Genomic DNA, 13,416 nt, shown 5'->3' on the forward strand with positions numbered 1-13,416 from the left:
GGCGAGCCTATTGGCGTAAACGTGTGGATGAACTTTTAATGACATGCCTTGTGTATACAAGTTTTAGGGTAATGTGCTATAGCGTATTTAGTTACATTACATGCATACACATTAAACAGATTTAAACCGAAATATGAAATATTGCTTGTTCATTAAATAAATCGATCGGATATAAGACTTCATATTAAATGTTTTCCTTCACCGTTGGGACAAGTGACATTTAATTATTCTAATGCTCAAATAACTCCAAAAAGTCATTGGTGTATTGCCTCGGGTTCGACCCATCGACCATTTGCGTGGAAAGTGCATTCTGAGACCACTCAGCTAATATTTATTTCATTCAAAAATATGACTAACTAAATATTGGCTTCAAAAAAATAATATAACAAAATATACAAAGTTTCAAAAAAATATCAAAATGTTTGTGTTTGAAAACTTAACAAATATTTTTTTGCCACCATTGTATAACACCCCTGCATTAAGACACCGTAGCAGTTACGTAGCACTTAGTAGCAAGCGTAGCCTCGTAGCCGCGTAGGCCGTAGGGCGGGATATAAGCTCGGTCGAGCGCGAGTGTTCGCCAGTCGAGTTACTATCTACAGCGCGTAGCACACCTCTACGACGGATTTATTGCAGGTGGGTTACATTTTTTTTTACTTAAAAAAATCTTAGGGTTGATATCACATTAGTGTTCAAATTAGGGTAAAATGTTTTTAATTTAAAAAAAAAAGTTTTTTGGACATTTGAATATTTTTTTGTGTCTATAGGTTTTAACTGCTTATGAGAAATTGTATGCACAATATTTATAAATACCATTATTTTAATAGATTTTCAAAGGTCATGAAATTTGTTTTGATCTCCAATGAATGATTTGTCGTCTAAACAACAATTTCAAGTTTTCGCGATATAAAGTAATCAACAAGGCGATAAGAATATCGCATGACAATTAAAAAAAACGTACGTATTTTGTTTTGATTGTTCCAGTTCAATATTGATTTCAAATTAAGAAGCTTCATTTTTACCGCTCTCAAACTGCCAAATCAAATAATTAACGAATAAACTGACTTTTTATAAACGGAAACAGTGTAGAATTTACCAACACACGTTTAATTTTATTTTTGCAAACTGCAAAATTTTCGCTCGGAACGTTTTTTAAACTTTTTAATGACACATTTTTAGTTGACGTTGTTTTAAACAAAGTTAGTAACGCTGCAAGGGCCTTTCAGTATCAAGTTACTGTATAGCGCTGACCTTTTATATTTTTGAAAATGCTTTGTAGTAACTTTTTTCAAAGTATTTTTTTTTTTTAACTAAACACGAGTATGTCATTGTATCTTTAAAAATATTTAGTCGGGGGATGAAAAGACATACTTTTAAAATCTGTTCGCCTAACTATTTATGACGTTGACGGTGAGGTTGACGTCGCCAATATTGCCAATATTTCGAGATTAAAAATCTCTCTAAGATTGTAAACATACTGATGACATTCTTGTTACAATCATGTTCAATATCTGAGGGCATTTTTTGGCATAGTGATTCTCTTTAGTCTAGAATAATATTTAAAACATTTTGAATAATAAGCATAAGAAATAATGACCACTTATTCTAACGGTAAAGGTAAAGTCATGATAAAGTCTTGCTCGCTTGAGAGATCTTTAAAAGAGTTCTTGAGGGAATGCAAAATTATATGCACTTCGCGAGTATGGCGTACTTAAGGCTTAACTTTTTCCCTCGTGATAAAACAGTCTTGAAAACATAGTCATGAGGTCATTGTCACAAATAATCACAATTAAACAGCCTAGCCTTTGTTCAAACTATATTGGAGTCGACTTTAAGTCTCACCAAATGCAGTTGAATAACAGTGTTTTACGTGGAACGAATGCCTATCATGAATGAACATAAATTCAGAGTAACAGAAAAATAAGTATTAAAATCTTCCGGTCAAGGTTATAAAATGAAATCTATTGAATTGATGAATTGATTGGAGATCATCTTACAATGTCAAAAGTCGGCTAAATGCGAGTTGGACTCGTGGACTACCATTATTTAAAAGATGAGCAAAAAAATCACGTTTGTCGTATGAAACCTCGTTAAACATTTGTTTTTTTAGTATTTGTTATTATAACGGCAACAGAAATACATCATCTTTAAAATTACAACTGTCTTACTACTGCCTTATGACAGACAAACAGCGAAGTCTCAGTAAAAGGGTGTCATTTTTTTCCCTTTGGGTATGGAACCCTAAAAATAACAAAATACAATTTTTGACTCCCGGAAAAATAACTACGGTCCCATACAAAACATAACAATAGAACCTTTGGACCTCCAGGAACTGGGCCCCAACTGTATCATGTTAATATTAATTCGGATGCTCAATGGCCCTCAAGTATTACGTCATCTTAATATATATTAGTTAAAGGACACGGGGACATATTATCTGTTGCTTATAAGTTTTGTGTGAAGGTATTATTGCTTTTTACCCGACTTTAGGAAAGAAGGTTATTGTTGGTCACAAAATTCGTATGTTTGTCAAATTGTGTTTTCGGACACTTGTTGTTAAATGAGTTTGTAAAGATCGTACGATTGTGATATTAGGGCTCTGCTTACTCTTTTTAAATTGTATGATTTTTTGCATGTACACCTATGTGCATGTAAAGGTCTAGGTTCTGATCATGCTGGAGTTGATTGTTTTGAGGTTCTTTGTCCAATTTCTGATAGTATAATGTCTTCTTCTATTATATGGCATCAAAATCTATGCATTTTACTTAGCATAACACATAGTTTTAGTATCATAAAGCTTAGTTGCAAAAACGTCAGGTGCGTAGTACTCGTAACCGGCGGTCCTGTATGACACGAAGTTAGGATACGAATAAAGCAAGGATCGTACCAACTTGCGTTCTTTGGTTTCTGCCTATTACTATGGAAAAAAGACGTCGTTTTATGTTTCTATGTATGTAAAGCCTAGTTTTGCTTCATCTTATTCGTTATATTATGATTATGCGATGTAAAGGTTAGTTATAATAGTGTCTTCCGATTACACAATGATAATTCACGTAGGTGGCGAAAACTTGTGGGCGTTTGCTCGTAACAGACACACTGCACTTATGTAACCCTAAGGCCTATTGTGATAAGATTGTGAAGAAATAATAAGAATATCGAGATTTAAAGCTAGAGGGCTGATAATACTGGTTGGTGATGCTACTTTCTATGCGTGTGGTTTTAGGTTTTCCTAGAAAAAGTGGGTGTAAAGCGAAAAAGTAAAACATAATATAGGTGTTGTAATCTACTTACAAAAAAAGTCTAGCCTTTAATCCTGGTAGTTTTTCTTCTTTTTTCTAGTAGTACCCTTTGGCTAAATTTCTATCTCAATTAATTCATGCATATCTAGAATTTGATCGAACCTGTAGTGTTACTGTATTAGGTATATTTATTGGATAAAGCTTCGTTATCCTTATTAACATATTAATATTGGATTTTTTCAGCATGTTAAATGTAATATGCTGTAAAAGAACATGTTATCTCCTACACAAACCGTAACTTTGTTGTTTGTATTCGGAAATCTCCGAAAGTATCGAACCGATATTAAAAATTCTTTCTCCAATTAAAAGCAAAATTTTCCTCGAGAAAAACAGGTTTTTTACCCTCGGAAATAATTCTAAGATCACGGAAATTCTCTTTCGGTTTCCTTACAAACTAATTTGTGAATCAATTTGTGCTTGATACCTCAAATCATTGTAAACTGGTTTTCGTTTGTACAATCATGGAAATCACTTGCCTCATTGATTCAGCGATCGCGAAAGCTGATTGTATTGAAGGTTTCATTACCAAAACGGAGAGAAATGTAACGTATATTGCCTTTTACATTCATGTGTCACTTTTTCTTGTATAGATTCGTGGTTCGATACGATTGGTGATCTTGTTCAAGGGGGCTATCACGTATCTCAGGTGCAAATGTACGTTAATTTGATGGTCATTATGCAGCAAATTGCTGTTTTGACGTAATGTGTTAATCACTAATCAATATACTATAAATAATCTAAGGGAGAAAACAATGTACAGCATATTGGCTTCCAAATAGTTGTCAACTGAGATACGTGTTAGCATCCGAGAACGTTTGAAGGCATTTTGATATCGCTTATTGATCGCTTTCTTAGCATACAAAAACATGATGGTAACATATGTGTTAACGACATAACGACATCGACGCAACGACAAACGCTATAGTTGGCTTTAGTCCGACAACATAGAAGAGAGCCTAGGCTTGACAGTTTATCTGCATAATTAATAATGATACTGTGTATTTCCACAATATATGTACTTACGAGTCACTCATAAATCTAACATTTAAGTGTTTACCTTGGCTTGGCACGAACCTAGCATACAAGGTTCTATGCTAAATTGTTGGACTATGAGTGCATTCACTGGTCGGTAACCGATCAGTGCGTTTAACAACCTTTAACGCGGCTATTCCATAGATATGTACTTGAACAAAGCGTCTCCGTGCTTCAGAGCGAATGTAAAAAGCCCCGGCTGTCAATTAAGATAACAGTTTTTAAGCTTGTCATCTTGATTGGCAAAAACCTTCCGGCGATATTGACAACTTTGACAAGTAAATATTAACTGCCTACTGATAATCGTCGCGTGAGTTTTGTAGTATATTTCTCTAAAGTCTTTAGAGTTTGACATTTAAAATGTTCTACAATAATCGTTCCTACGGCGCAAGCTAGAGGCGCTGATCAGACTTTCATACAACATTTCTCGATTGACCAGCGGGTTGTCTATTTTCGATAGTAGTAGGGAATTAGGCTACCGATAAGTTACAGAGTATTTTATCTCTTTCACTCATACGCACATAGAAAATTGATTAAAAGTGACAAAACACTGCATAAATAAAATCAGTGTTTAAACTTGATTAATGATGCGTCTAATTACACAGTACATTAAATATAACTGTACCTTAAATGGATATTTTAATGAAATTGAGTGCAGAAATGAATCTGTACTCCATACGAATTTTACTAATTTTTTTAACCCATTACTGTCCCATTGCAGGGCAAGGGTCTTCTCTTAAACGAGGAGGAGGGGTTAGGCCTTGAGTCCACCACGCTGGCCAAGTGCGGGTTGGGGATTTGCGTGCCCTCAATAAATGCATTTAACAAGTTTTTAGGTATGCAAGAGCGCATCATAATGTTTTCCTTCACCGTTAGAGCAAGTGATAATTATTTCTAATACACATGAAACTTCACTCATTACACTAAGATAATAGGAGTCGGTATGATGATGACAATCTAGAATTTGTGAAATTAGTGTCGTTAGATTTAGAAAGAAGAAAGCCTCCAACTAGATGGTCGGACGACATTGTTAAATGTGTAGGGCCGAAATGGATGAGACAAGCGGAGGACCGTATAAAGTGGCGTGCTGAGGGGGAGGCCTATACTCAACAGTGGGTGGATATGGGCTGATTAAATAGATAGATAGATAGATTCAAAAGCTTGGCTGTACATGAGATCGGATATCTTTTCACAGGGAACCTTATGTGGTCGTCTTAGCAACATTTTACATGAATTATTTTTGGTAGAATTTGTTATTTCTTAATATTTCACAATATTTATTCTTACTTTATGTGACAAACATAGTGAGTGTTTCTATGACGTAAATTTTTAGCTAAAAAGCTTTTCTATTAATTAGTTTGCATAGAGCTTACACATTAGGTATTATGATACCGTATCAAGTGATAGTCTAGAGGCCGTGAAGGTGAATTTTTAAGGGATTTTTGAAATATTTCCTTGTATTTTTAACTGTATAACTTCCATATGATTGGGTTCGGAACTTGTAGTTAATCACACAAACAATTATTTTTTGCTGTCGACAAATAATAATTGTTTTTGGATCTGGTGTCTTTAGTGCGTTGTTTGTATGTTTATAAAAGTCTCCGCAACACATGAACAATTCTTAGTGCAGGATAGGGTTCTTATAAAAAGTCCTTATTTGGTTACTGACTATATATTTTGTTTTTTTTTTTAATAGATAAACAAATCCCGCACTAAGATTAGCTTTTGTGTCGCGGAGACTTTTACAAACATACAAACAACCGCCACAAAGTACAACCAGACCCGAAACAAATATATGTGGATAGTACAAATAATTGTTCCGTGTGGGAATCGTACCCACGACCTCCCTACGCAATAGTATCGGCGTGATGACCTTAACCACTGCGCCACGGACGCGAATTATTCAGTACGTTAGGGTTCATGTTTCGTTAACCAAATTATATTTCAATTTTAGTTTCTCCACTGTAATTTACGCAACATCCATTTTCAGTAGGTAGTTGTTAAATTTCTATACCGGTACTTAATTGTTATGTCTGTCTATCAATTACGGTGAAAATGTTTACATTTTATAGGGCGAGTAATTTAATACCATAATTAAAATTTGTTTATTCAATATTTTCTAGAAGTTGTCAAAAAAGTTAGTAAAAAAAAATAGTACTGTTTACCCAAACGCTTGGTTTCAGTGATAAAAGGATTTAGGTTTAAGGTCATAAATATCGGCTAGAAATAGATAGATATGTTACTGTAAAAGCCCGAACGGTGGTAAATCCTAAGATTTTCCGGTATAACCTAAGATTTACCAACTCGCAATGGTAAAAGTCCGAAAAATCCTTTTATTTCGAACTTTTACCTATATTCACTTGATGATGTCGAGATCTCGCCGGAGCCCCGCTTCGCGGGGCTCCTCCTTCTGGGTGGTTAAAAAAAAATAACCACGAAGGCTAAGGTGGGAGCTTCGCTTCGCTCGCTCCCACCTTAGCCTTCTAACCTAACCTACCCATGTCGCTATGCCCAAAACTCCTTCTTTATAACTATGTCACAGTATATAATTATACCCTAAAATAGTTATAAACATAGTTATGAAGGAGGATTTTTTTATATATCGTAACATAGTTTTTAAATTCTGGCTTGTTCGGACTTTTACCACTGAGAGTTGGTAAATCTTAGGTTTTACCGGAATATCTTAGGATTTACCACAGTTCGGGCTTTTACAGTAACAGATATACTCGTATTTGACACCTTACCAAGAACTGTTCGAACTCTCCTAATCATGTTTCCTCACAAAGTTTATTTATTTAAAGACAACTATTTTCACAACACACACATGACTTTAAGAGTCAAAGGTTGTGAGTTTGAACCCGAAGTCAATGCGTGGGAGATCTTTAGTTAGTTGTTTACTATCCAATAATAACATTTTTATACAATTATATTTGTATTTCCTATAGTTCAAAAATGCTATCCGAGGAATAATTATAGCGGGATGAAGTGTTTAGCTCTAGGTATCTAGTTTAATAATAATTATAACATCACATCTTTTATCTAGATATATTATGCGTTGGTTGTTTAGAGGGTGGTTTTAGTCGGTAAGAATCCGACTTCACCCGACTCCTAACTACAAAGTTGTAGGATATTTCCCCGTCGTAAAAAAAAGAACGCCTAAACATGCAATATGATACTAAATATTTTTCAAACTATTTAAATACTGAAATATTACATATTTAAATATAAAATAGTACCTACTTAAGTACTTTATAATAGAAAGCTGATTGTTCACTAAAATATTAACCATAATTTAGATTTAGTCTGCACCTACTTACTTTTACAAAGTGCTACAATTATTTTCACATACCCAAGAAAATATTACCTTTTCAGCACATATTCATAGCGTTAAATTTTCATGAATATTAATCTTAAATGTGCTTCGTAAAGCCTTTGTGGACCATTAGTCTTACCTTTTGTTATATTTTGAATACAAAAGAAATGAAGGTAGGCCTATTTAACTTTAAACCAAGTATTAATAGACTATGAATGGGAGTAGGTTATTAGATTACCGACCGTAATGTAAGTACAAATTGTATGAGCTGTTTTAGTCTTAAATATTGATAAATAACTTCCTGTAATTTTGGTATACTTTTACCTACACCTACTTAAAATTTATTTTACTTGGTTTCTAGCTAGAAAATATTTCTGTAGTGTGGGTGATAAAAATAATTTGGTAACGAGATCCCTGCCCAGCATTAAAGAACAGGGATTGGATAAAAAAATGGTTGCCGTCAGATTTTAACTACGACTAATAAAACATTTGCTATTAAGTAGTCAGATACAGTAGAAACTTCCCTTATTTTATATCTACATAAACAAATGTAATATTTTTTTTCCTGAAAGAATACAATTGTTTTTTGTTAAGGTACTATGGTCTTTTTAAAGATCGTACCGAATTCCCTTTAAAAAAGTGTTTTTTGTTTGTTTATAAAGTACATAGATATGACGATGGTGGTTCGCTATTGTTCTACTGAAATTTAAACGCATTGTTTGATATTAAATTTCCAAAGTTAAGAAAGCCATGACGTAACAACTTTTGTTGGACAACTTGATTATAACGAACATTTTTGGTAGACGCCAATCAGTAACTTTTAGTCCATCTTACGTTCATTCTCCGTTTTCACGTAAAGTCCAGGCTCTATCTAAAAATCTAGTTGGCCTAGACGACTGGCTTTCCTATTCTTTCTTTTCTGAATTTATCAATGTTATTGACCACAGAGAAAGTTTCTGTTTATCATAATTCACACATTTTTTGTTGAATACAACTTAAACATGACTCTGTGGGTAAACTGGGTAACCTAAACTTAGCAAGAAAACATTTAGAAATGTCATTAACCTCTAATCTCAGAATAGATCCGTGTAATCATTGGTCCAAAATTAATATAAGCAGGTAGATGTTTCTAAAATTAGCCCTAGTTACAAAACTTTAATTAAATCAATGAAAGCATTCCAGTACTGTATGAAACTAAGTAACACATACAAGTAATTAATTATGAAAGCGAATCACCAAATTAGTTTTACGTCACTAATTTTCTAATGTAAATTCGGTACACACCGTGTTTACATAGTTTCGGATGAATTATTTCGCAAGTTTGATAGACGCAAGACATACGCGGTTGCGGAACTGGCGCGGGCCGGAGCGTGAGTGGGATGATAGGTGATGATGATGAGTGGTTGATTTGACACCGTCGAATGAATTGGCAGGTAGCAGGGTAGCAGGTCGACTGTGTTTCACATAGAAAAATGCAAGTACTTACTTGCAAGATAGATAACGATTTCTAAGATGAAAATAGTTGGTCTCGAGCGAATAATACTACGAGTAAACCTATTCGATTACGGGTACGATAACGCACTTAGAGCATCATTGGTGGTAGATTTGATGGTTTCCGGGCCATCTGGTAACTCTGCAAGTCTGCAGTGACAAAAACCGCTTGGTATTCATTGCATAGCAAAAGCAATTGCTACAGTTGGCATGGTAAATTTGGCGGTCTCATGTCTCGGTCTCCTGTCTCTGCCCGCCATGTGTAGAAAGAAGAGAGCCGCGCGGTTCACGCGTTCGACTCGTCACGCTCCCGCTCTCCTTATGTGTCAAGCCTTATAACAGATCTGTAATTTCGCGTCAATGAATTTTGAACAGAGGCTTGTTAGGACTGTTTTGCATTTTGTTTTTCTACGCTTTGACTCGTATTATTCGTGTTTAATAGTAGTAATGGGCTCTACTTGGTAAACCTTTTGTTGGGATAGTCTATATTTTATGTAGTTGCTAGGTTAACTTTGATGTAAAGCTGCTAATCTTTACTAATATTATATAGCTGAAGAGTTTGTTTGTTTGTTTGTCTGAACGCGCTAATCTCAGGAACTACTGGTCCGATTTGAAAAAATCTTTCAGTGTTAGATAGCCCATTTATCGAGGAAGGCTATAGGCTGTATATCATTACGCTACGACCAATAGGAGCAGAGCACCAGTAAAAAGTGTTACAAAAACGGGGAAAAATTTCACCTATTCTGTCTTATGTATGTTAGTAAGAAAGAAAGATAGAAAATAAATAATCGATTCGGTACATTAGATGTTGAGAAGATTTAACATGTAGTGTCTACCTTGAAAGAAAACTCTTTACATAATATATTTCTTTTTTCACCGGTAATCGTAATTCAATTCCTATCTTTGAAGACATCTTCGATACCTACAGCACATTGAGGATAATCGTCGGGACTTTTAATAACGCTTGTATTATATGGAAATCGAACCCATGCCTTCCTTGACCACCTTAAACATTACGCTAGGTATGTTGGGAATCGAACCCATGACTCTCGTGCCAAGAATCATATACTACTATATTAAAATGTGTATTTTTTCTCTAAGGAAAGTCAACATGTTCTACAGAAGTGGTCTATGGTTATTCCTGGTGGCGTGCGCTGCTGCCTTCGAGAACTACGAAGATACAAGACCTGTCGACTTTGCCGGAGACGATTCCTATCACGTGAGTAGCCAATATCCTTCGCTGGTTTCAATCTAGGGAACACCTACCTTAAAACTTATGTGTTTGTCTGTGCAGGATTAGTTTCGGTTATTTGCGTGTGGTGGGTTCGAATCCCACCCGGAACAAATCTTTGTGTGATGAGCACGAGTATTTGTTCTGAGCCTGGATGTCAATTTATCTATACAAGTATGTATTTAGAAATATATAAGTATGTTTATAAGTTATTTGGTTACCATAGTACAAGCTCTGCTTAATTTGGAATCAAATGACCGTGTGTGAGTTGTCCAATGATATTTATTTATTATTTATTCATAGAGATAAATACTGAGTTTCCTCATCTAGAATATTTTTTATAAGTGTGTTTATAAGGATGTGGGATATTTTCTTTAAAGTACTGTCTAAAATTATTTAAAATCCAGACAGACACTTTAATACTCAATTATAGCAGAAAGTCGTAATATTAAAATTACAAGCACATTGTTAACATTTTTATTTTCTTGATATTTTGTTGAACAGGATGGGACCTACATAGACTCTGGAGAACAAATGGTAGAGATGCGAGAGGATCCTATCAAAGATCTCATGATCTTCAAACTCATCACTGCACTGCAGAATGAAAACAGTGAGGACTTGGACATGCACTACAGGTCGGTATTATTTAATACCTTTGTTTCAAAGACGACTTCTTAACGACCATTTTTATATACTTAGTTTTGAGAACTAATCAGGCGCGTATCCAGTAGTCCCCGTGATTGAATATTAAAATAGATTAAAATATACAATACACTAAATAAGTAGTAGGTAAAATTAAATAGATAGAATATTTAATTTTACCTACAATATGTTACACTGAATTAGACGAACCCGAAACTATTGCTTCTGATCATTAAAGCAGTAGGTATAAGTATATCGCAATTCTTTAATCAATATTACTTAGCCCTTTTGATAACAGTTCCCTTCTATATGCAGACCGAAACCCAGTTCAAAGGACATCGACCCCTACAGCTGGCAGAAGCCCAGCTCAGGGAGCATTGACCTGTACAGCTGGTCACAACGATCGAACGAAGATCTCAAGGACATCATGAAGCGACCAGCGCCGGTCATCAGAGTACCAGTGAGAGATGTCAAACAAAAGCCTGTCACTCGCAAACAACCTAACTGGAAGAAGAAGGGTAAAATTATGAGTAAGAATATTATTTGAGTTGGTGAAAAGATTATAAGGCATTGATTTGGTACGAAGCCTAGGGTCTCACGTAGCGTAGGAACTATAAATCCAAGGCTAAAAGGAGATTTCTATAGTGTAACCACTTAGTAGAGAGAGAGTACGCAAGGTGTGCGTGTGCGGTGTGTAAATCATGCATACCAAGGCTATCCATTAAGTTGTCGGGTTATAGGAATAATGAGGGTTTATGTGGCTTTAAGACAGTATGATGCAAATCATTAGTTACTCTCATATTGCTAGTCACGAGTCTTTTTTCGTAATAAGATAGGGTTTGAGTCCACCATGTTACCTACGAGTTAGGTGGCTTTATATTTTTTCCTTTTCTTTCATTAATATTTGACAATTGATTTTAGTGATCGATTAAATGTATTTCTATTTTCGCTATAATTCTAATGTTTAACTTTAAGACTAATTCTTGTTAATATAATTAGACACGAATATAGTAGGTGTATCGTAAAACAAAGTTAAGCAATTAGCAGCAATAATCAAATATTGAATTCGCTTGCTATTTTTGGATAATAATATAACTTTGGAGTTCTTAATTAGTTTGAATGCTTATAAATACGTAACACAATACGCATTTCAGCTACGACTGCCTTGCCAAGTTTTGTTATCTTGACTATTTTAGAATATTAACTGACTAACGTCTCGCCCGACTACGCTCGGATTACACCGGGTTAACCTTAACCAATTATACGACACTAAGGTCTAAGTGTAGGTATAATTGGTCACTCTACTTATATATTTAAAAAAATCTGGATAGTAATACATTGTGTAGTTTTAAATTTTAAGTTGAAAGCGACTTTGTTATATACTTTTTAGTGATTATACGAACAATTAGATGAGCATTTTAAGTGCCTAGATAGAGGAAGGATTTCTTTCGTCATGATTTATTTATAGTTAATATTTATATATCTGTTCTAAATTAAATATTCTTTTTTTTCCGCAGGGCCCCAAATGGTGTGCTACTTTAAACTTTGTGCATTCAGATCGTCGTACTAGAAGATATCTATCAACTTAACGGTATCGCGGGTATTTTAATCTTAAGTAAGGAATAGGCAAGGTCTTGCAAAATTTAAGAAGAGTTTTTGTTTTCCATGATCATTTCCTATCTACAATCCTACTCTATGAAGAAAAAAGCAATAAATAATAAACGTTATGAAAAACCGAACGTCCAGTCGTTAACGTAAACGAATGTAAATCAATTCTAAAAAGTCCGGAAGAAACGAAGCCTCCTAACAAATACTCATAATATGTTATTATTATTAGGAAACGCAGGTACACATTAGTATCTTCTTCTCACTTTAGAAATTAAGACTACTAACTATTAATTCTAGTACCTTATAATTTTCAAGTCAATTTTGCTCTATTTTTAAGGAATAGTACCTAAAGTACGCACTTAATATTATATTGTAAGGCAATTTATAAAATCTGTTAACTTTCTGTTAGATTTAGGTGTAGGTATTTTGTCAATTGTTGAAATAAAGAATCTGCGTATGTATTCGTTGGTTTTATTATCTTAAAATATTTTTTATAGCATAAAATCGTGTAAATTATATCCTTTGTGATCATGCTATAGTAAACGCACCTATAAATTGAAATATTGGCTAAGTGTTTTCGGAACGCAGCTGGGTTGATGACGCAATATTGTTTCAGGATGACGTTAGATTTTAGGGATGGCTGTATTAAAAAATACTAGGTATCGATTGTCAAGAAATTAATTTTCGTAAATGTTCACACTTTTATATTTATAAATAGTTTTATGGATCGAGTTTTCTTATTACCACAAGCAAGCGCAAGCATTTTATCGCAAGGCATGATAATAAGTGAATTGCCAAAA

General features: G+C 34.4%; 1 protein-coding gene across 1 annotated transcript; it reads left to right on the forward strand.

Moving 5' to 3' along the window:
- Positions 1–601: 601 nt before the first annotated feature.
- LOC142978004 (uncharacterized) lies at positions 602–13,065 on the forward strand. The gene is made up of 5 exons (XM_076122212.1): positions 602–636; positions 10,237–10,354; positions 10,871–11,001; positions 11,324–11,538; positions 12,526–13,065. Exons 2-5 carry the CDS (start codon positions 10,247–10,249, stop codon positions 12,576–12,578), a joined length of 507 nt encoding a protein of 168 aa, XP_075978327.1. The 5' UTR covers positions 602–636; positions 10,237–10,246; the 3' UTR covers positions 12,579–13,065.
- The last annotated feature ends 351 nt before the right edge of the window (positions 13,066–13,416 follow it).

Source organism: Anticarsia gemmatalis, chromosome 13, assembly GCF_050436995.1.
Source record: "Anticarsia gemmatalis isolate Benzon Research Colony breed Stoneville strain chromosome 13, ilAntGemm2 primary, whole genome shotgun sequence".
NCBI classification, from domain to species: domain Eukaryota; kingdom Metazoa; phylum Arthropoda; class Insecta; order Lepidoptera; family Erebidae; genus Anticarsia; species Anticarsia gemmatalis.